Here is a 20,269-nt window from a genome sequence, read left to right on the forward strand (position 1 = left end):
AGGAAGTAGTAAAATTGGAAATTTTGGATAAGTGGGAAAAAACCAGCAAAAAGGACTGCATTTTTCAAAGATAAACCACTTTTTTCTTCTAAAAATTTTGGTAAATTCCTGTTTATTAAGATAATTATTTCCTGACAATACCTGTGCCTTGCCCTGCAAAAAACTTCAAACATGACTCTTGTTTCCAGGAATGCTCACGTATTCGTCGTGAATTCATTGAGCATCGTCCACTGTTCAACACAATTATTGTTACAAAAGTCAATTATGATGTTGAAGAATTAGTGGAAATTGAGAAGAAATGGGATTGCATCCGTGAAACGCTCGAAAAGTATGCTCGCCGCTCAGAACGAGATCTTCCAGAACCATTCGCATCAATCGCCACGTGGATCGCCGGAGCCGAGCATATTCTATCGAGACCGCTGGATCTTGATGCTACTGATGCAAAGAAGACAGTCACGATGCTTCAAAAGCTGATAAGTGAACATCAAAAGTATATGGAAGACTTACCAAAGCGACAAGAAGACTTTGAAGAAGCTGTGAAACACGGTGGACTCGGAGGTCGACCAGTTGCTCCGGAATTCAGTGAGCCTCTGAGAGCAAGATTTGCACAAATCGAAGAGGAGAATGAACCGCGCATTTCAACACTGCGCATTTTGACTACACACTATATTCTCCTGCAATATTTGCAACATATTGATGAGAAAATCATTCTTTGGAGGTGAGCGTTTGGGAATTTATTTTGTGAATTCCTTGATTTTGGGTCTCATCGCGACTAATTTTGCCACATATTTGAAATATATATTTTTCAATAAAAAACTACTAATTGATATAATACCTATTTAACTGTCTAATTTAAACAAAATTCCAGAACGGCTGACAGTGTAACTTTGCTCCTCCGTTGGATAAAGGAATACACACAACTAAACGCCGAAAACCCACAAGCAAAATGTGCTAGCTACATTAATAAAATTACATTGACAATGGCTAACGATCAGAGTAAGTTCACACAAAAAAACTTTATTACCCAAATGCGAAACTTTACTTTATGAAAAATGTGTTTCCCTAAAAACCGGCTTTCTATTATTCAAAAGAACATGAGTCTTTAAGGATTACTGTACTTTCTATTAATTATTATCAAAAATTATGAAAATGGAAAAAATCCTGGAACAACAAGGTGTTGGGAATTACAGTACTCCTCAAAGGTGTACACTAAAGACAATCGGTCGCTTCAAGACCGGGTACCGTATTTTATAGAGAAAATCGCAAAATTTCTTAACTGGATAATAACTAATTTGTAAATGTAAAAAAAAAAATTTCACCCGTTTGGCTAATGATTGCAAATGTGGGCAAACATCAAATTTTCTGATATCAGGATATTTTTCATGCTTCTTTATAATAGCCCGCGATTTAAGCCGCAACAATCAATTTAATTATAAATCCCCAATTTTTAATTAAATAATTTTTAGACAGTAAACTCGACAAAGAAGCAATACTGAATACATCGAACGAGAAGACAGCCGAAACACTGAAACGATTCGAATCGTTGTGGATCGAGCTGAAACTATTGAAAGTCGAATGGGTCGAATGGGAGACACACGTCAGTCAACTAGAGGAAATTATTGAGGAACGACGTAGAAACGGAGTTCCACCGACTCCGGAAGACGAACAAGCACTTGCTGTTATCACTGCTGGAGCCGATCAGTTGGCTCCAAAGTTGGGAGCTTCTGCACGTCTGTCGAATAATCAACGATTGGATGTGCTTACTCATTCATTCAAGAAGCTTACCAAGGTAGGTTTTTAATAATCAATTTATATCAATTTTTCAAAAACCGTTAACTAGAAGTTTCCTATTAATTTTGTTATCTTGTAATTTTCCAGACAACGATAAAAATCGGTGGTCGCCTTGTCGTGGAACTGGAACCTTCCACATCCGAACAGGCGTCGAAGATCTCGTACAGTTGGCAAGCATCTGACGAACTGTTAAAAGTTGAAATGCAGCTCCGTGATCGCATTCAACGTGACGCCGATTCGTCGGATCGCGAACAACTGGAATATCGCGCTGAAACATTCCGAAACATTCGGGATAAACTTATCGAATTGGAAAGACTTAATGAGATTTATGATAATCATAGCCGTGATCAGGTAGGCATGTTATATTTTTTGAAAGTTGTTCTCGACAAGCAGGGCTCACATATTATGTCAGTAACACAGGATCACTGAACTGACATCGAATAATTAATTATTGAAAAGATAACGCCCGCTTTCCCCAAAATTCGTTGTTTTTAAGACGGGGACTTCAAAAAAAAACTTATCCCAGTATATTTTTAAGCAAGGAAACTTTTAAAAATTTTCCAAACTAGTTGAACAGTTTAGTTTGCAACGAACTCCAAAGATTATAGTTGCCCATTGACTTAACAACTTACAAGTTTCTGATCACAACATGAACAAAATGCTCTAAAACGTGATCATGATACTCTCTGCTTCTTTGTATCTCTTTGAGATGGAAAACAACAAAAAACCAAGAATTTTGAAATCCTCCGTTCCATTTTCTTCTTCTCTTTTTCTCACAAAAACGAATTGCATTGGTTCAGAGGTCGTTCTCCGTTGAGTTTTTGTGACGACGAAATGGGGTAAACAACTGTTTTATAGGTTTTTTGGTGGCAAAAATTGACAGTTGGGGGGGGGGGGGGGGAAACTGACAGTGAGAAATGAAATAGAGAAAAGAATACAGAGAGAAGAAAACAACTGAACAAGAAGGTACAAGTAGCAAGCGGTATAAGGGTCAAAAAGAAAACTGATTCGATGTGACACATTCCATGACATAAGAGACAACCTGATTTAAGTGCGGTTCTTGATAAGTTAAAGATGTTCGATTTCGAATCGTTCTGACTCAATTGTCACATGACACCAAAAGTGATAAGGTTTAAGAGATTACTGTAGATATTTTTGAAAACTAATTAAATTTATCGACGCGCGGGTTTCAAAGAAATTAGAGATAAAGTTAAAATCACTGCGAATGTGGGGTTTGGAGTTAGCTTTTTGATCAAGTTCGGCCCAAAATATTGACTTGGATTTGAAGTTGGCAAAAGTTGGACAAAAGTTGGGCAAGACTGTGACAAGGATTGGTTTAGACTTTGCCCCTAAAAGAGAGTATCTTTTGACTTTACACAGCATTTTTTGACAACGTTAACCGTATTTCATGATACCTTATATTCTCTTTTAGTGCAAAGCCCCCATTAAAATATTCCTTAAACTAAGAAAATATAATTTTTTTTCTATTTTTGATGCCCTAAACTTTTTAAATACCATCAAAAGCAATCGAGATTTATGCTGTTAAAGTTGAGCCATGGGGGTGCAGCACTAATAGAAAGTATTCAATAACTATGCATCAATGGATTTTAGACTTTATATTTTGTGTTTTGCTCAAGTTTGCAAAAAAATTTATTTCGCTTTCATTTCATAGCAAAACAATAAATCACTACATAAATCTCAGTGTTTTTTCCATCCCCTATCATTTATCAGAATGCCCTTTATCAGATACACCTGACCATCAATTCATCTCGTCAGTGGTATCAATTTCCATTCCCCGCAACATGTCACTCGGCACTCCGAAATTTGACCGAATGATGAATAGGTGTCCATTTTTGTAGATCTGCAGGGTTTTCTGTTTATGTCCATACATACAATGTGTTTATCAAAACTGTTTGCATTTCAACACAATCAAGGTCACCCTTTTTCGTTTTTCGATGCGCGCTTAATTGTCTCCTCTCCCGCCCGCCACCTGAAGATGCTTTTACCGATTTTTTGTATTCAGTGTAAAAAGTAATTGGACACCCCACACTGGCGAATGATTAGTGAACTTTTTCGCGCCGATTTCAAAAATGCTTCGTTTTTTCTGCTGCTGGCTTTTGTCCTGCAAATGATATCTTGCCGCAAGTTTAAAAGAAATGAAAAAGAGAACTGATAGAGAATACATCAAAGTTGATGAAATGAACACGGGAAATACACACATACACAGTTGGCAGGAAGGCACCTGACACACGTTTCGAAAAGCAGAGAGCATCATGTATCATGGATAGTGTATGTTACGTGAAAAGGGTGACATAATGATGAAATAGGTCACACGGAATTGATGAATTGACTCATATGGATATCATTTTAAATAAATTTAAAAAAAATCAAAGCATTATTCAGGTGGACACTCCGAATCGAAATCTGATTCGACACGATATGGGCACAATTATCTACGGGCTTCAAGCTGGACAGTACGCCAACTTTGTGGATCTCTCTTGTTACGCTTTTGTCTATGACGAGTATAATCAGGTGAGGATGAAGGTTCGGTGCTAAAGGCTTCGTAGTTTTACAGTAAAAACTCTCTTGAAAACATGAAGCTACGGTAATTTCAGACTACAATAATTGTAGACATAGTTGCAAACGATCAAGCTTGTAATTTATAAACTTCTTATGTAGTTAAATAATTTGAGACGTTATATTTTATAGATATTGATAAATAATTAACTACATGGTTATATAAAAAAAACTGAAAATATTTTGTCAGTAGACAATTTTTGTATAGTAAAGGCGTTGTATGTATTCTAAGCGCAAGTTTTTGTAGCATCTTTGCATTGAAAAAATTTAATATTTCCAGGTACCGGTGAACCTAACCGAAAACGTGTTGAGCGAAGATTACGTTCGTGAAATCGTCAATCGAAAGAAGGCAATTCTGACTCGCCGCGAGAACAACGAGGATGAGATCCGTGAATCGATTCGCGATATGGAAGAATGCGATCGGATTATTGAAGGATGGCAGAGCACCGAAATCGAGGAACTGCGTGCTGAATGGAATATCAAATTGTCGGAATTCGAATCATGGCATGAGATGATGCAGCAAGTTGAAGTACTTTCCCAGACAATTCAGACCAGATTAGATGTGACCGTCATTCAAACGATCTGGATACTGAAGGAACGTTCCTATGATATCAAGCATAGTGAACTGGGAGGAACTCTTCGAGAATCTCTGGAACAACTTGCAACGACTAGTGAAACATCTGTCAATCGGCATCTACAAAATTTAGAGCTCAGCAATGAGCAGGACTGTCCAGATGCCATCGAATTTCTAGAGGTGAGTATAGTCATTTTCCGCTCATTACACTCTTTTCATTCTCCTCTTATCTTATATCCTCTCAACTTTTTTTCCCTCTATCTTTCCCAACCTAAATCTTCACAATTCAACACATTAACCTGATATCTCTCAACCGCCCGTGTGGGTTGTCGCCCCGTCCTTCCCGTGTGCCGATGGGGGTAGTCTTGCCCGTCATTTCACTCTTTCTCTCTATCGCCCAGTGTTGCATGTATCTTTCTCCAAAAAGTGCGAACTTTTTTTGAATTGAACAATGTCAACAAACTATTGAAACCGAAACTGCAACCACGTAAAAAAATAAGAGGAACTTTTTTCTATTTTTCCACACTTGTTTATTTATCTCTTTTCTTCAAATCTTTCCTGTCCTCTAAAACCATATGTCTTTGTCATCAGCTGCTGGTTCTATTAACTCGATCGAAGTCGCCTTTGACTCGCTGTTTTTTTGTGTTGATTCATTTCGTCTCTTGTTCAACCCATTGAAATTCTTTGGTCTTCTTTATTGGTTTTAAAAACGAAAAATGGAAACTTTCAAAATAGAATTGAAAGAATTCCAACCGTTTCCGCTAATCTGATCTCCCCGATCGGACAACCAAAAATTAGTGGCTACGTGTGCGTTCTCGCTAGCAATCGAAGTTTCGTTCATGAATAAGTCGGCTGCAATACAAAATTGAAAAAGGAATACCTTGTCAAGGTTGGCTTCTCTGCAATATTCTTCTAGGTTTGCCAAAAACGTATTTTTCGAGTATTTTCTAAAAAATTGACCGAATATTGGAAAATGGAAGTTCTTAAATTTAGTAGGTCTATTGGCATCTTGTAATTACATGATTGGACCTTTCAAAATTTCTTTAGCTGAAACAATGAAACAATTTTTCGATGTAGCTAAATTACTAAAAGATGGAGTAGAGAAATTTGGGTAGTTGTTCTGTTAAACTCAAAATTTCCCAAACGACCAAATTTTGTAATCAGGAGTTTTGAAAATTTTTCAAAATAAAATTGTGGCAGTTTAACGTTTTGGTAAATAAAAAACCTTTTTTATAGCTAAAATCTCAAATTTTGCCATCTAGGCAAAGCACCCTTTATTGCATATTTTGGTAGTTTATTGCACCGATATCAACGAAATAACGCTAAACTATCGACCAAAATTTGGCATAAGTAATTATAACTAGTGAAAAACCAAGCTTCGGCCAATGCGACAAGCTAGAAAAATTTGAGATTTCAGTGGAAAAAGGAAAATTTTTCCGAAACTTTGTACCGCCATAACTGATTTAGACACTGCCAACTTAGGAAGTCATGGGTCATTTTGAGTCTAATAGAGCAATGCCCCTACTGCTTCTCCAATTTTAAAACTCCAAAGAGTTGTATCTTCTAGGCCACTTGTTAATTTTTTGACCTCGCAGCTTACTCGCAGTTATGATCGGTATAGAGTGTAGAATAATAAACCGAAAAGATATAGGGAACTGTTTGAAATCACGAATATCAAAAGTTGGTTTGAATTTCAACAATTTAATTTTTGGAAAATTATGACTAGCACTTGAAACCTCTCGAACGAGATTCTTGATTTTCAATTTGTCACCAAATTAGTTTTTGTTGCCCTTTTTCAATTCATTTCCTTTTCCCATCGGTCACTCATCTCACCTTGTCTTTCTTTTTTTCCCTTCATCTGCCAACCCCCTCCCTACTCGTCCTCCTCCTTAGAGTCTTATCAAAATCTTGTTCAATTTGCCTTCAGTTTTTTCTCCGAAATTCTGTTTGTTAATGCCTTTCCGTGTTCGCCTCTTCTTTTCTCTCCACCCCCAATTGATTCAGTACATTCTGTGCTTGTGCCCTCTCACTCACTCAATTGTGCACATCGCTGCTCTCACTGTGCACGTACTGATATTGAAACATATTGCAAACCTCTCCCCCCAACCGACAATCATCATCATTTTTCTCTTCATTTTTGCACTCTTTTTTTGTTGTAAAATTCGAGGCATTCAAGTGAAGACCTTTTTTGTGGTCAACAGGCGAGTGCCCCCCTGCCAATAAAATATGAGAAACTGCATCGATCTGTGAGGCTCTTCAATCGAAACTATTTCTCGTGTCTTTCTTCTGTTTACTCACTCGCTACTTTCTTCTAACTAGAAACAAAAAACCACAATTCAAACAATTGCTCTAAATCCCCTTTGCTTTTGGTCCCACATCTGATAAGAATTCGCCTAGTAACTTGGTCCAAGAAATTATATATTTTTAAACCTTGTCATTCGGAATTTCGTAAAATTTTGAATCCTATAATAACTTTAAAATTCTGAAACCCTGTTAAATGCTTATATTCTAGACTTTCCAATATTTTTAGTTCATTTTCAGTTGATTTTCCCTCATACATCCCCATCATACCCTTAAACAAGAGTTGTTCAGAAAACTATATCAGTTTCCTGTGCTCTTAACCTTTTGTTCCATTCACTAATTATTTTCAATTACAGGAGGTTGGCCGCGAGTCGGTCAGTAAATTATCAGCTGCAGTTGACGATCGATACATCTACACGTTACACGTGCTCCGAACCAAAATGGAGCTGTTCCGACGGCTGCAAAACTTTTGCGACGCTGTCAAAATATTGCGATCGCAAAATACCAAATGGAACGGAATCAAGATTTCGCAGGTTTGTTTCAAAAGCATCACAAATTAGCGGCTCCTGTGTTTTTAGTATTTGCAAATAAGATTACAGTGTTGCAAGAGAGGCGGTGGAGAGTATATTATAGGATCAGGTTGTGAGTGATAAAATGACTTTAATTTTTATCACTACAACAAAGATATAAAAAGTATTGTAAAACAAACGATTGAAAACAAAAAAATTGAAAATATCCTCAAAGTTTTGAAATAACTTTCTATCTCACACCCACTCAGGGGTTTTCAATTTCATATCCGGAAAGTTGCAGTAGAATCTGGAAAAAATGATAAAAGCATACAGATCACTTTTTCAAAAATTCCTTTAATATTGACCCAATCCCTTAGAAACTGCATTCCTTTTACAATTGGGATGCTGCTAGCAGAAGTCACAATCTTATTGTACCGTTCACATAGCTCATTGTTACGGAAACCATCGGATTAAAAATCCAACTTTTAAACAGTACGATCAAGTTTAAATAACTGGTTATATTTAACTTTTGGAAATGTTTTGGAGCTTCTAATATTTTGAAAAATTACCAAACAATTAGCTTATTTTTTGGAATATGAGTAATTAAAAATGGAATACAAATCAATATTGTTTCATTTTTCGAATCTATGATTCCTACAACATTAAACTCCTTGGCACTTTCTACAAGTACTTGTTAGTTACTCGGCACATTCCCTGTCACATGCAGTGCTACTAAACAACTGAAGTTCACATCGAACACATTGGGCATCCCCCGCTGTTATCTCTTTCTCTCTTTTTTGCATTGTTTGCCTCCGATTCGATATTTCAAATAATGCAACAAATTACACGGGTAGAGTAGGTTGAGAGAGATTTAGAGAAAATGCAAAACCGGGGAGGCAATGATAAAAAATGAGAGAATATGAGTTGGGTAATGACACAATTCAAATGGTAATTATTACCAGAGCGGCTCCAAATGGTGCCAAATTTAGTACTGTTGGCGTATGAAACTATAGAACAAACATTTCAAATTAAGAAATGTGATAGATGGTTAAAGCGTACGGTCATAAAAATTTGGAGAAGTTGATACACTTTTTGATACATTTTAAGGATATGCGGCAAATTTGCCCTTTACCGAGCTAGCAAAATTTCTAGAATGTGGATTTGCCGAATTTGCTGAGTTCGGCAAATTTGGAAATTTGCGCACATCCCTGGTGTCTTGCTTTCAAATTTACCTGTGTCTATTTTCTCAACAAAAGTTAGTCATCTCCCGTGTGTTGTTTCTTTCCAAATTGATTGAAACAACATGCGGTTGTCCTCTCTTGTTCTCTTCAACTTGCCGCCGCTCACCATCTCTCACTCTCATGTCACTTTTTCAAAAATCGGCAATTTATCATATTACCCGTCTCTTTTTATCACAGCGTCGGGGGCTGCAAGATTGGAACGCAAATAGAACGCGGGAAACACATTTGAAACATGAAAGCAAAGTACATTTTTTTAAAAATCCATTATTATAGATTGATCAAGTACAGTCTGAGATCGACACTCTTATTGTGCGTCTCGACGAGGAATGGACTCAAGATGCGAATCAATTGCGAGCCGAACTTGCCAGCATTCATGGAAGTTTCTTCCAGCTCGAATTTGATAGATTGAATGAGAAGTAGGAATAGTAGACATATTTCAACGGAATGAAAAATTTATTTTCAGATTGAATATGCTGATTCATGACAAAGACAAGTTACGGGAATTAATGGTCCATCGACGCCACTACCTGACTGCCGCAAACGAACTGATTACCGATTCAAAGACTGACTTAGCGCAACGTGCCACCTCTAGCGACCATCCTGATGATATTCTTCGTGCTGTAAGTTTTTCATATTGCCCTCTGAACCTATGTTCTTTGTTTTTTTTTTCAGACCGACGAAGTAACAAAAGCCCTAGACATTAAAGGAGAAGAGTTGCGAAGACTCGGCGAGCTAGCCGAAATGAATATTACCGACCTCGTCGTCGTGGCTCTGATTCTTTCCTTCAGACGCCGACAACTCGGAAGCGTAAGTTATTTTCTAAATGACCTTCTGAGATTTTTTATCGTTTTGCTAGTTGAAATGATTTTTTACAGGAAGGGGAACCCGAAGTGGAAGAGTTGAGACGTGCTCTCCGTGAAATTATTGCCCGACCAATTACTGAACCACGTGATGTTTCACCGGATGCAATTGTAGCCGACATCCTCCGCATGAAGGACGAGAAGAAGCGTGACGAGAAAACTATTGACGAAATTCAGGCGACGACACTGACCGACGAACAACGGGCCAGTTTTGCTCCCCTGATAGAAGACTATCGTCGACGCGCCGATAGACACCGAATTGTATTTGAACATCTTGTAATGATCTATCTCGACTGGCTCAGTCGACAATTTGACGAGTTGGAAGATGAGATCGGAATGACAATTCAGACGAGTCGTGCGGATGATCTTCGTAGAATGAATTCGACAGAATGGAATAAATGGAAAACTGATTTGGCAAATATTGAACGCCAAGTTGGACCGGACACGAAGAAGGCGCTAAGCGCCGAACTTGCCGATCTTCATAGAAAACGAGATTCAATGGAAGCTCGAATCAATAAATATCTGACACATTCTGCCAAGATCAACGCTAAGCTGACACAATTTGAAAAATGGCTCAACGCCATCGAAGAAGATATCGAGCAAACTGAACGACAATTTGAGGATCCTGAACGCTCATACCGTTTTGGTTCTCTTCACGAAGTTGCTCTTGCTAAACAACGACTCGTCGCTAAACTTGAACGTCTGAATGTAGCAAACAAAGAGGAAGTGCTGCGCCTCTGCGAACGCTACCATACCATCATGCACAAGTTGACACCATTCCAAACCGCCGTCGGTCTACCATTGCACGTCTCTACCAATCTGGATCGCAATGGGCCATTCCAATCTCAGGTGAGAATAACTTTTATATTTATTCATTTTCAACCAAATTTAAACTTTTCAGATCTCGGTATCGTCAATTGCCTCATCTGAGTTGGAAAGACCAGAATCTGTAATGTCTCTGACGTCATCTATCGGAGTCATTCCTGCCGACGTGGCAGAACTATCACCATTTGAAGCAAAGATCAACAAATTGCTCCAAAAGCTTCATATCATCGAAGACTCGTATCTCAAGGGACCAAAACCAATTGATACAGTTAGAGAAGATGTCAAGCAACTCGAGGTGATTTTTATCAACTTTTTGTTTTTTGAAGTTTCATATTTCAAATTTCAGAAATATCGTAATCGTGGTGCCGAAATTCTTCAGCAACTTTCAACAAGTAACATCGAAGATGCGGAGAAAGAAGGCTTAAAACATCGTTTTGTTTTAATGCTGAACAACTATGATGATATTCTCAGATCGATCGAAAATGAGATTCGCGATGATAACGAGCTTACTGCTAAAAACCAAGAAATTCTCGCCGAACTCTCAAACGCCGAACAGACCCTTCAGAACTCGCCACTTGAAGACCTCGACATTTCTGCCGAGCTTGATCGTCTTCAAATGCAACTTGATCTTGTGAAGGTTATGTGCAATAAGCCACGAAAATATGTGGAGTGTGAGCTTATTGATAGTAGTCGTGAAGGCTCACCACAAGAACGAAGACGACGAAAGAAGAAGGTGATGGTGATGGTATCAAATACAATCACTACCATCATTCACGTTGTTGAAGAGCGCCTTGAAGCCTCGGATATTTCTCGCAACCCTGATGTTCAACAGAAGCTGGTTGCTGTGAAAGAGAATCTTCGGGAGTTGGATACGACTACGGTTACTCCACACCCACCATCCATTATGTCTCCACTTGGAACTGAAAATCGTAACGATTTGGAAGAAGTGAAGCGACTTGCTGCTGAAATTGATCGTGCAATTGACACGGCATCGTCAATGTATGAAGATGCACCAACTGATGAGGATGCTTTGAAATCTGCTATTCATCTTCTTGACGATCAAAAAGTTACTCTCAATCATCTTCATGTTGTTCTCGAAGGAATTCCAGAAAAAAATGAGCAAGATAGAACTGATGCTATTGATATCGCCAGTTCAGTAGGAGAGAAACTTGGCAATTTGAAATCTGCTGTTGAAGAAGTTTATGAAGAAGTTTTAGCATCCACCAATCCAGTTAAAGAAGATCAACCACTTCAGCATATACAAGAGGTTCAAACTACTCCAGCTGAACAAAGCAATTGGGACACTGATGAGTTTTCAAGACAGCCTCCAGTTCTATCAGACGAGAGAATTGAATTGAAAACTGATCCAAGTGCAATCGATAAGTTTGAAGTTCGATCCGACGAAGACCCAGTTCCAAAGATCATTGATCTTTTCGGTCAGCTTCAGACTGCTGTTAATGAAGCATCACCATTAGCATGTGAAGGAACTGACGATGTGGATGCTCTTCAGGTAGCAAGTGACAAGCTTACCAAACAAGACCGAACGATAAGAAAGATTCATGCCATCCTGGACACAATCGATGATCCTGTTCAAAAACCTGCAATCATTGAATCATTGGACAAAATAAAAGATCAGATCAATAATGCTCGAGATAATATCAATCGGCAGATTGATAATCTGAACTACAACCAAACACCTGTTGTAGTTCCAAAGGTATAACTTTTCGTAATATTAATATACAAACTATTTTTGATTTACAGGAATCCACGAAAACACCATTGAACGAAATTGAAGATGCAGTACGACAGGCATCTACCGTGGTTTCTGATGAATTATGTAACACTGAAAAATTGTTGAGTGCCCGTCAAACACTAGCCAATGTCAAGCCTCAAGTTGATTCTGTTGAGGCTAATGTTTGGAGTAATCCAGAAACTATTGAAACAGTGACACCTATTTTGGAAGAATATACCACATTGGTTGACAATATAGAAAAGAAATTGGCTAACGAGGTACGCACTTTTTCAAAACAATTTGATTGCTAATTTTATACATTTTAAGATCGAAGTTCCAACCAATGACCCGTCTCGTCAGGACCTTGTACAACAACTTCAAGATGTCATTTTGGAATGTGAGGAAGTTGTTGTCAACTGCGACAATATTGAAAAGTTGGAAGAGTCGAAGTTAAAACTCGAAAAAGCAAGACCTCTTCTTGATCAAATCGGAGATAACGTTGAAAAATTATCCCGTGAACAGTCTCCAGATACTTCTGATGCAATTGATGCTCTTTCAAATGTTCATCAGCAATATAATGCTACCATCATGTCAATTGATGACAAAATCGACGAGCTCAAGAATCCAGAAGAAGATACATCTGCCGCTGATCAACTGATTTCTGAACTTCACGTTATCTCGGAAATGCCAGCCGTCACAATTGACTTGTCTATGCTTAATGCAATCGAAGAAGGGTTATCCACACTGCCAGCTCACCAAGCGGAAAATGTTCAAGCCAAGATTGACGAACTGAGACAGAAAAAAGAAGTTGCCGACCAAACTGAACAAATATTGTCTGATCTCAATGCTTTCGGTGACATGCCTGCAATTACTCTGGACCTTGATTTGCTAAAATCTGTTGAGGATGGTATTGCTGTCCTTCCTGTCGAAGACTCAGAAAGAATTAAGGCGAAAATTGTGGACCTTCGAAAGAAGAAGGAAGATGCTGATCAAGCAGAAGCTCTCCTTCAAGAGCTCAGTGTTATTTCTGACATGCCAATCTCGACTCTCGACTTGAACATGTTACAAGGAATCGAAGACAACTTAAACAGCCTCCCAGCTGAAGAATCTGATGAGATCCGAGAGAAGTTAAATGAACTGAGAAGAAGAAAGCAAGAAAGTGACCAAGCTGAAGCTCTACTTCAAGAGCTCAGTGTTATTTCTGACATGCCAATCTCGACTCTAGACCTGAACATGTTGCAAGGAGTTGAAGACAACTTGAACAGTCTTCCAACTGAAGAAGCTGATAAGATCCGCGAGAAGATTAACGATCTGAGAAGAAGGAAACAAGAAAGCGATCTGGCTGAAGCTCTTCTTCAAGAGCTCAGTGTTATTTATGACATGCCAACTTCTACAATTGACCTGAACATGCTCCAAGGAATCGAAGACAACTTGAACAGCCTTCCAGCTGAAGAATCTGATAAGATCCGAGAGAAGATTAACGATCTGAGAAGAAGGAAACAAGAAAGCGATCTGGCTGAAGCTCTTCTTCAAGAGCTCAGTGTTATTTATGACATGCCAACTTCTACAATTGACCTGAACATGCTCCAAGGAATCGAAGACAACTTGAACAGCCTTCCAGCTGAAGAATCTGATAAGATCCGAGAGAAGATTAACGATCTGAGAAGAAGGAAACAAGAAAGCGATCAAGCTGAAGCTCTTCTTCAAGAGCTCAGTGTTGTTTCTGACATGCCAGCTTCTACAATTGATATTAACATGCTTCAAAGTATTGAAGATGGTCTCAGCACTTTACTTTCTGAGGATAGATCAAAAATTCAACAAGCAATTGATTCCCTACGGAAGAAGAAATCCGACTCCGATCTTGCTCAACATGCCCTCGAAGCACTCTCCGTTCAATCCAAACTACCATCAGTATCTATAAATTTGGAGGAATTGAAGAAATTGGAAGAAACATTGAGCACCGTTCCAGTAGAAGACTCAAAAGTAATTCGTGACAAGATTGCCGAGTTGAAAACAGAAAAAGCTCTTGCCGATCACGCTGAAAACTATTTAGTTGAGCTGAAGAAAATCGAAGATATGCCAATCAGTGCTGTTGGGTCCGACGTGCTTGCCACAATCGAAGATCAGATTTTGCAAATGCCAGTTCAATATCAACCTTCCGTAAAGGAAACATTGGATAAATTGAAACAGGCAAAGGAGGAAGATGATAAACTGGCAGGTGTCTATGACGAATTGGAAAAAATCGCAAAACTACCAGCCAGAGATTATGACAACAAATTGTTAGCAAAAATCGATGAAAAATTGAATAGTCTTCCAAAAGATCAGATTGCTGAAACGCATCGAAAAGTTGAAGACATTAAAGTCACGAAGGCGGATATTGTTGCTCAAATTGATGTTCTCGACAAACTTCCAGCAAAAGATATTGACGAACATTTATTGAATTCTATCGAAGAAAAACTCCCAACAATCCCCAGCGATTCTTCGGATCAGCTCCAAATTGCAATCGGAAAACTCCGTGATAGGAAACAAGCAAATATCGATGAAGGAAAAAAGATTCTGAATGAATTAGCCGAAATTCAAAAAATGCCAGCTGATTCGTTGAACGAACACGCCTTAAACTTGCTTGCTACGGAATCAGATAAATTTGGATCTGAGATTTCAGATAAAATCATGCAAGAAATAGATGTTCTTCGCGAAAAACAGAACAATCATGAAGTGGCACGGTTGAACGCAGAAAGTGTGCTCCAACAACTTGACAAAATCAGCGAAGAGCCGCATCTTAGTTTGACCGAAGAGAGGCTTGCACCATTCTTGCAAAACATTGATACTGTTCCAGCATGTTTCGTTGACAAAATTCGAAACAAAATCAATGAAGTTCAAAAGCTTCACGATGAAGCAGTTCAGGACGAAAAAGATGAGCTTAAGGAGAAACTGGTTGCCAAGGTACAAAACATTGGAAAAACATCGATTGACGACGTGAATGTATCCGATTTTGAAGAAATTGAACGCGAAATAAACGGCTCACTCGAAGCTTTCGAAGCCGAGCCACTACTGGCCAAGATTCAAGAACTACGTGAGGCAAAGAGAGTCGGTGACGAAGCTCGTTCTGCCGCTCACGACCAGATTGTGGCTCTTGAAAAGGAAGCTGAAGACGTTACTGCCAAGGAATCAGCAAAGAAAAAGAAGAAGGACAAGAAGAAGTCTCCACAAGAGATGATTGACGAGCTCAGTGCTAAAGTTGTTGAAGCAAAGGCACTCATTCCAAAGATCGAAGAAGCCGCCAAGAACGAAAACCTACCAGCCGACGACAAACCAAAGGCCGAACAACTTGTCTCGAATCTCGAAGCATTCGTCAAAGATGTTGAAACTCAAGTTTCTGAGAAACAAGACGAACTCGACAAGCTGAACAACGCCAATGATGCAATCAAGAGACTTGGAGATGCTCTCGACGACGCCGAAAAGACAGTTGTCCCAAGTAGTGTACCCGCCCTTAGCGAGTTCAAGGATCGCATCGCTCCACATCTCGCCACTTTGGTTGAAGCTGTCAACGATGTTCCAGCCAGTGTTGAGCCTTCAGCCGTCGCTTTGCGTGATCGTGCCGCTAAATTCGTTTCTGATCTTGAAAAGAACATCCAAAAGACTGGTGACGATGAAAAGCGCGCCGATGAACTGAAGAACGATGTCGGAAATGCGGTCAAGAACGTGGAAGATGTTGTTTCGAAATACCAAAATCAACCTCAACCACTCGACGTGGCTAAGGACGACGCTAACAAACTCAAGGCTACTGTAGAGCAACTTACCAAGCTGGCCGAGTCTAGCGACAAGATCGATCCACAAGTCGCCAAGGACATCAAGGACTCAAAGACTAAGGCTAAGGAATTGCTTCAGGCTCTTGAAAAAGCCATTCCACAAGAGGACGCTATTCGTCGTGAACAAGCCGAGATTAATGATCGTCTCAACAATCTCGAGAAGGAGCTTACCAAGGTGGATGAGTTCAAACCAGAGGATGCACTTCCAATTGTTGACCAACTCGCCGCCAATACTAACACCTTGAAGACTGCCACTGATTCGAACAACGAGAAGGCCGTCGCACCAAGTTCGCTCATTTCTCATGACGATTTGGTTGTCGGTCTTCCAGAGAAGGTCTTCCAACTTCAGCATGCCATCGATGACAAGAAGCAAGCTTTGAACAAGGCTGCAGCTGTCAACGAAATTGCTCCAAAGCTCCAGCTCGTTTCTCAACAACTCCAATCTGTACCACAAGAAGTACCAGCGTCACTTGACGAACAGAAACAACTTTTGGAGGATGTCGAAAACCAAAAGCACAATTTGGAGAACTTGCTTGCCAATCTTCCTGAAAACGACCCAACTGCTGATGAACTCAGACAGAAGAGCCAGTGGGATTTGTCACGACTCAAGGATCTTTTGAAACAACTTGGATCTGCCGTTGGTGACAAATTGGCTGCACTTGCCGCTTTCAATGCCGCTCGCAAAAATGCCGAAGACGCCCTTCTCGATATCACCCGTGAAGATGGAGGTGATGACAACAAATCACCAGACGAGCTTATTGATGATCTAGCCAAGAAGGAGGAAACTGTTGCCAAGCTTCTTGATACTGTTTCCGGAGTTAAGCCTGACGAGCTCGATGATAAGGAACGAGCTGAATACAACGACTTGCTTGCAAGACTCGCGACCGCGGCTGACGTTCTGAAAGTAAGTCAATGTTTTAAATGATCTAGATATAATTGCGTTTATGCTGTAAATTCAAGTATTCCTTAGATAACACGCTTTTTCTTGGTTTCTTAAAATCAAGTGCCTACCTTACCTAAGTGCCTAGCGACCTTAAAAATTTCACTTCCAAGGTATCAATTTTAATTACTATTATTTTCAGAACAAACGTGCCGAACTCGAACAAGCAGTCAAGGCCAAGGCCGACGAGAAATCGCTACACGACTCTGTTGACCGTATCGTATCTCGTCTTGTGCCACTTGTTCGTGAATCGGATGAGCTCCGTCACAACGCTGAAGCCGTTCCTACTCAATACGCTCCAAAGGCCGAAGAACTGAAGAAGGAGGTCGAAGCTGCGAAGGCCGTCATCGCCAACGCTCCATCGTCTGATGCTCATGTGCAACAACTCGAACAAGCTGTTGCAACCGCAGAAACTCTTATTCCGGACCTTGAAGAAAGAGCGCGTCTCTGGAACGAATTCCTTGCTGCTCGCAACGACATCGATGCTCTCATTGAACAACTCCAACAACCACTGGATGCAGTTCTTGCACAACCAAAACGTTCAGCTGAGGAAGCCGCACAGGACGTTGAGAATCTCAGAAACAATTCACAACAACTTTCTGATCTCGACAACAAGATTGCCAATCTGCAACGTATTTCCGAACTTCTTGATCCACTTGAGAGTGCTTACGCTGATGTGCGATTCTTTGATGTAGACGCCGAGCAAACACGTCATCAGTACGACGACGTTCTCAATGACGTTGCCGCCGAACTTGAAGATGAAACACTTCTCAAGCAATCAGCCAGTCAAGTTGCCAATGAAATTGATGACATCAGCAAGATGATCGATTCGACCGATCCTGAAAGATCCATTTTGGATACGATCGCTAAGAGTGATATCCCTGCTCTCAAGGCCCAAATCAATCGCATCAAGGACAGAATTGTTAACGCCGACGCTTCTCGCAAACACGTCACCACTGATCCAAAGATCGCTGAAGATTTGGATAACAAACTCGCCAAGCTCCAAACCGAACTTGACGATGCCATCAAGACTTCAGACGAGCACGACAAGGAACAACTGATTCTCTCACTGAAACTTAACATCTCTCAGTTTGAGCAGATTCCTTTGGATCAGCTCAAGTCGGACGATTTGAAGACGGCAGAAAAGGAAATCACCAACTCGTTGAAGCCAGAGGAAGCCGAGCCACTACTGGCCAAGATTCAAGAACTACGTGAGGCAAAGAGAGTCGGTGACGAAGCTCGTTCTGCCGCTCACGACCAGATTGTGGCTCTTGAAAAGGAAGCTGAAGACGTTACTGCCAAGGAATCAGCAAAGAAAAAGAAGAAGGACAAGAAGAAGTCTCCACAAGAGATGATTGACGAGCTCAGTGCTAAAGTTGTTGAAGCAAAGGCACTCATTCCAAAGATCGAAGAAGCCGCCAAGAACGAAAACCTACCAGCCGACGACAAACCAAAGGCCGAACAACTTGTCTCGAATCTCGAAGCATTCGTCAAAGATGTTGAAACTCAAGTTTCTGAGAAACAAGACGAACTCGACAAGCTGAACAACGCCAATGATGCAATCAAGAGACTTGGAGATGCTCTCGACGACGCCGAAAAGACAGTTGTCCCAAGTAGTGTACCCGCCCTTAGCGAGTTCAAGGATCGCATCGCTCCACATCTCGCCACTTTGGTTGAAGCTGTCAACGATGTTCCAGCCAGTGTTGAGCCTTCAGCCGTCGCTTTGCGTGATCGTGCCGCTAAATTCGTTTCTGATCTTGAAAAGAACATCCAAAAGACTGGTGACGATGAAAAGCGCGCCGATGAACTGAAGAACGATGACGGAAATGCGGTCAAGAACGTGGAAGATGTTGTTTCGAAATACCAAAATCAACCTCAACCACTCGACGTGGCTAAGGACGACGCTAACAAACTCAAGGCTACTGTAGAGCAACTTACCAAGCTGGCCGAGTCTAGCGACAAGATCGATCCACAAGTCGCCAAGGACATCAAGGACTCAAAGACTAAGGCTAAGGAATTGCTTCAGGCTCTTGAAAAAGCCATTCCACAAGAGGACGCTATTCGTCGTGAACAAGCCGAGATTAATGATCGTCTCAACAATCTCGAGAAGGAGCTTACCAAGGTGGATGAGTTCAAACCAGAGGATGCACTTCCAATTGTTGACCAACTCGCCGCCAATACTAACACCTTGAAGACTGCCACTGATTCGAACAACGAGAAGGCCGTCGCACCAAGTTCGCTCATTTCTCATGACGATTTGGTTGTCGGTCTTCCAGAGAAGGTCTTCCAACTTCAGCATGCCATCGATGACAAGAAGCAAGCTTTGAACAAGGCTGCAGCTGTCAACGAAATTGCTCCAAAGCTCCAGCTCGTTTCTCAACAACTCCAATCTGTACCACAAGAAGTACCAGCGTCACTTGACGAACAGAAACAACTTTTGGAGGATGTCGAAAACCAAAAGCACAATTTGGAGAACTTGCTTGCCAATCTTCCTGAAAACGACCCAACTGCTGATGAACTCAGACAGAAGAGCCAGTGGGATTTGTCACGACTCAAGGATCTTTTGAAACAACTTGGATCTGCCGTTGGTGACAAATTGGCTGCACTTGCCGCTTTCAATGCCGCTCGCAAAAATGCCGAAGACGCCCTTCTCGATATCACCCGTGAAGATGGAGGTGATGACAACAAATCACCAGACGAGCTTATTGATGATCGCGGCCGCAGTACTGGATCTGCCGTTGGTGACAAATTGGCTGCACTTGCCGCTTTCAATGCCGCTCGCAAAAATGCCGAAGACGCCCTTCTCGATATCACCCGTGAAGATGGAGGTGATGACAACAAATCACCAGACGAGCTTATTGATGATCTAGCCAAGAAGGAGGAAACTGTTGCCAAGCTTCTTGATACTGTTTCCGGAGTTAAGCCTGACGAGCTCGATGATAAGGAACGAGCTGAATACAACGACTTGCTTGCAAGACTCGCGACCGCGGCTGACGTTCTGAAAGTAAGTCAATGTTTTAAATGATCTAGATATAATTGCGTTTATGCTGTAAATTCAAGTATTCCTTAGATAACACGCTTTTTCTTGGTTTCTTAAAATCAAGTGCCTA

General features: G+C 40.5%; 1 protein-coding gene and 4 non-coding genes across 7 annotated transcripts in view; 1 reads left to right on the plus strand and 4 right to left on the minus strand.

Moving 5' to 3' along the window:
• The window catches only part of anc-1, a gene marked incomplete at both ends in the record, with an annotated part of 41,060 nt that overhangs the window by 7,395 nt on the left and 13,396 nt on the right, over positions 1-20,269 (plus strand). For 2 of the 3 annotated variants that reach the window (NM_001356817.3, NM_058952.5), the window contains 16 exons: positions 189-718; positions 869-996; positions 1,467-1,789; positions 1,879-2,142; positions 4,195-4,323; positions 4,649-5,122; positions 7,600-7,776; positions 9,267-9,409; positions 9,457-9,613; positions 9,666-9,800; positions 9,869-10,702; positions 10,755-10,973; positions 11,025-12,392; positions 12,440-12,688; positions 12,738-17,123; positions 17,302-20,163. In NM_001356817.3, the coding sequence (NP_001343707.1) occupies positions 189-718; positions 869-996; positions 1,467-1,789; positions 1,879-2,142; positions 4,195-4,323; positions 4,649-5,122; positions 7,600-7,776; positions 9,267-9,409; positions 9,457-9,613; positions 9,666-9,800; positions 9,869-10,702; positions 10,755-10,973; positions 11,025-12,392; positions 12,440-12,688; positions 12,738-17,123; positions 17,302-20,163 (12,378 nt within the window). Of the gene's footprint in view, positions 1-188; positions 719-868; positions 997-1,466; positions 1,790-1,878; positions 2,143-4,194; positions 4,324-4,648; positions 5,123-7,597; positions 7,777-9,266; positions 9,410-9,456; positions 9,614-9,665; positions 9,801-9,868; positions 10,703-10,754; positions 10,974-11,024; positions 12,393-12,439; positions 12,689-12,737; positions 17,124-17,301; positions 20,164-20,269 lie in introns of those variants that run through there. The other variant, NM_001356818.3, reaches the window with a different exon arrangement.
• On the minus strand, positions 3,689-3,812 carry ZK973.23. The gene has a single exon (NR_050057.1). It is a non-coding gene; the product is annotated as an Unclassified non-coding RNA ZK973.23 (non-coding RNA).
• ZK973.15 lies at positions 9,075-9,210 on the minus strand. The gene has a single exon (NR_050058.1). It is a non-coding gene; the product is annotated as an Unclassified non-coding RNA ZK973.15 (non-coding RNA).
• Positions 18,204-18,353, minus strand: ZK973.16. The gene has a single exon (NR_050059.1). It is a non-coding gene; the product is annotated as an Unclassified non-coding RNA ZK973.16 (non-coding RNA).
• On the minus strand, positions 18,504-18,653 carry ZK973.13. Its single transcript, NR_050060.1, has one exon. It is a non-coding gene; the product is annotated as an Unclassified non-coding RNA ZK973.13 (non-coding RNA).

Source organism: Caenorhabditis elegans, chromosome I (genome assembly GCF_000002985.6).
Source record: "Caenorhabditis elegans chromosome I".
In the NCBI taxonomy this organism is placed as follows: domain Eukaryota; kingdom Metazoa; phylum Nematoda; class Chromadorea; order Rhabditida; family Rhabditidae; genus Caenorhabditis; species Caenorhabditis elegans.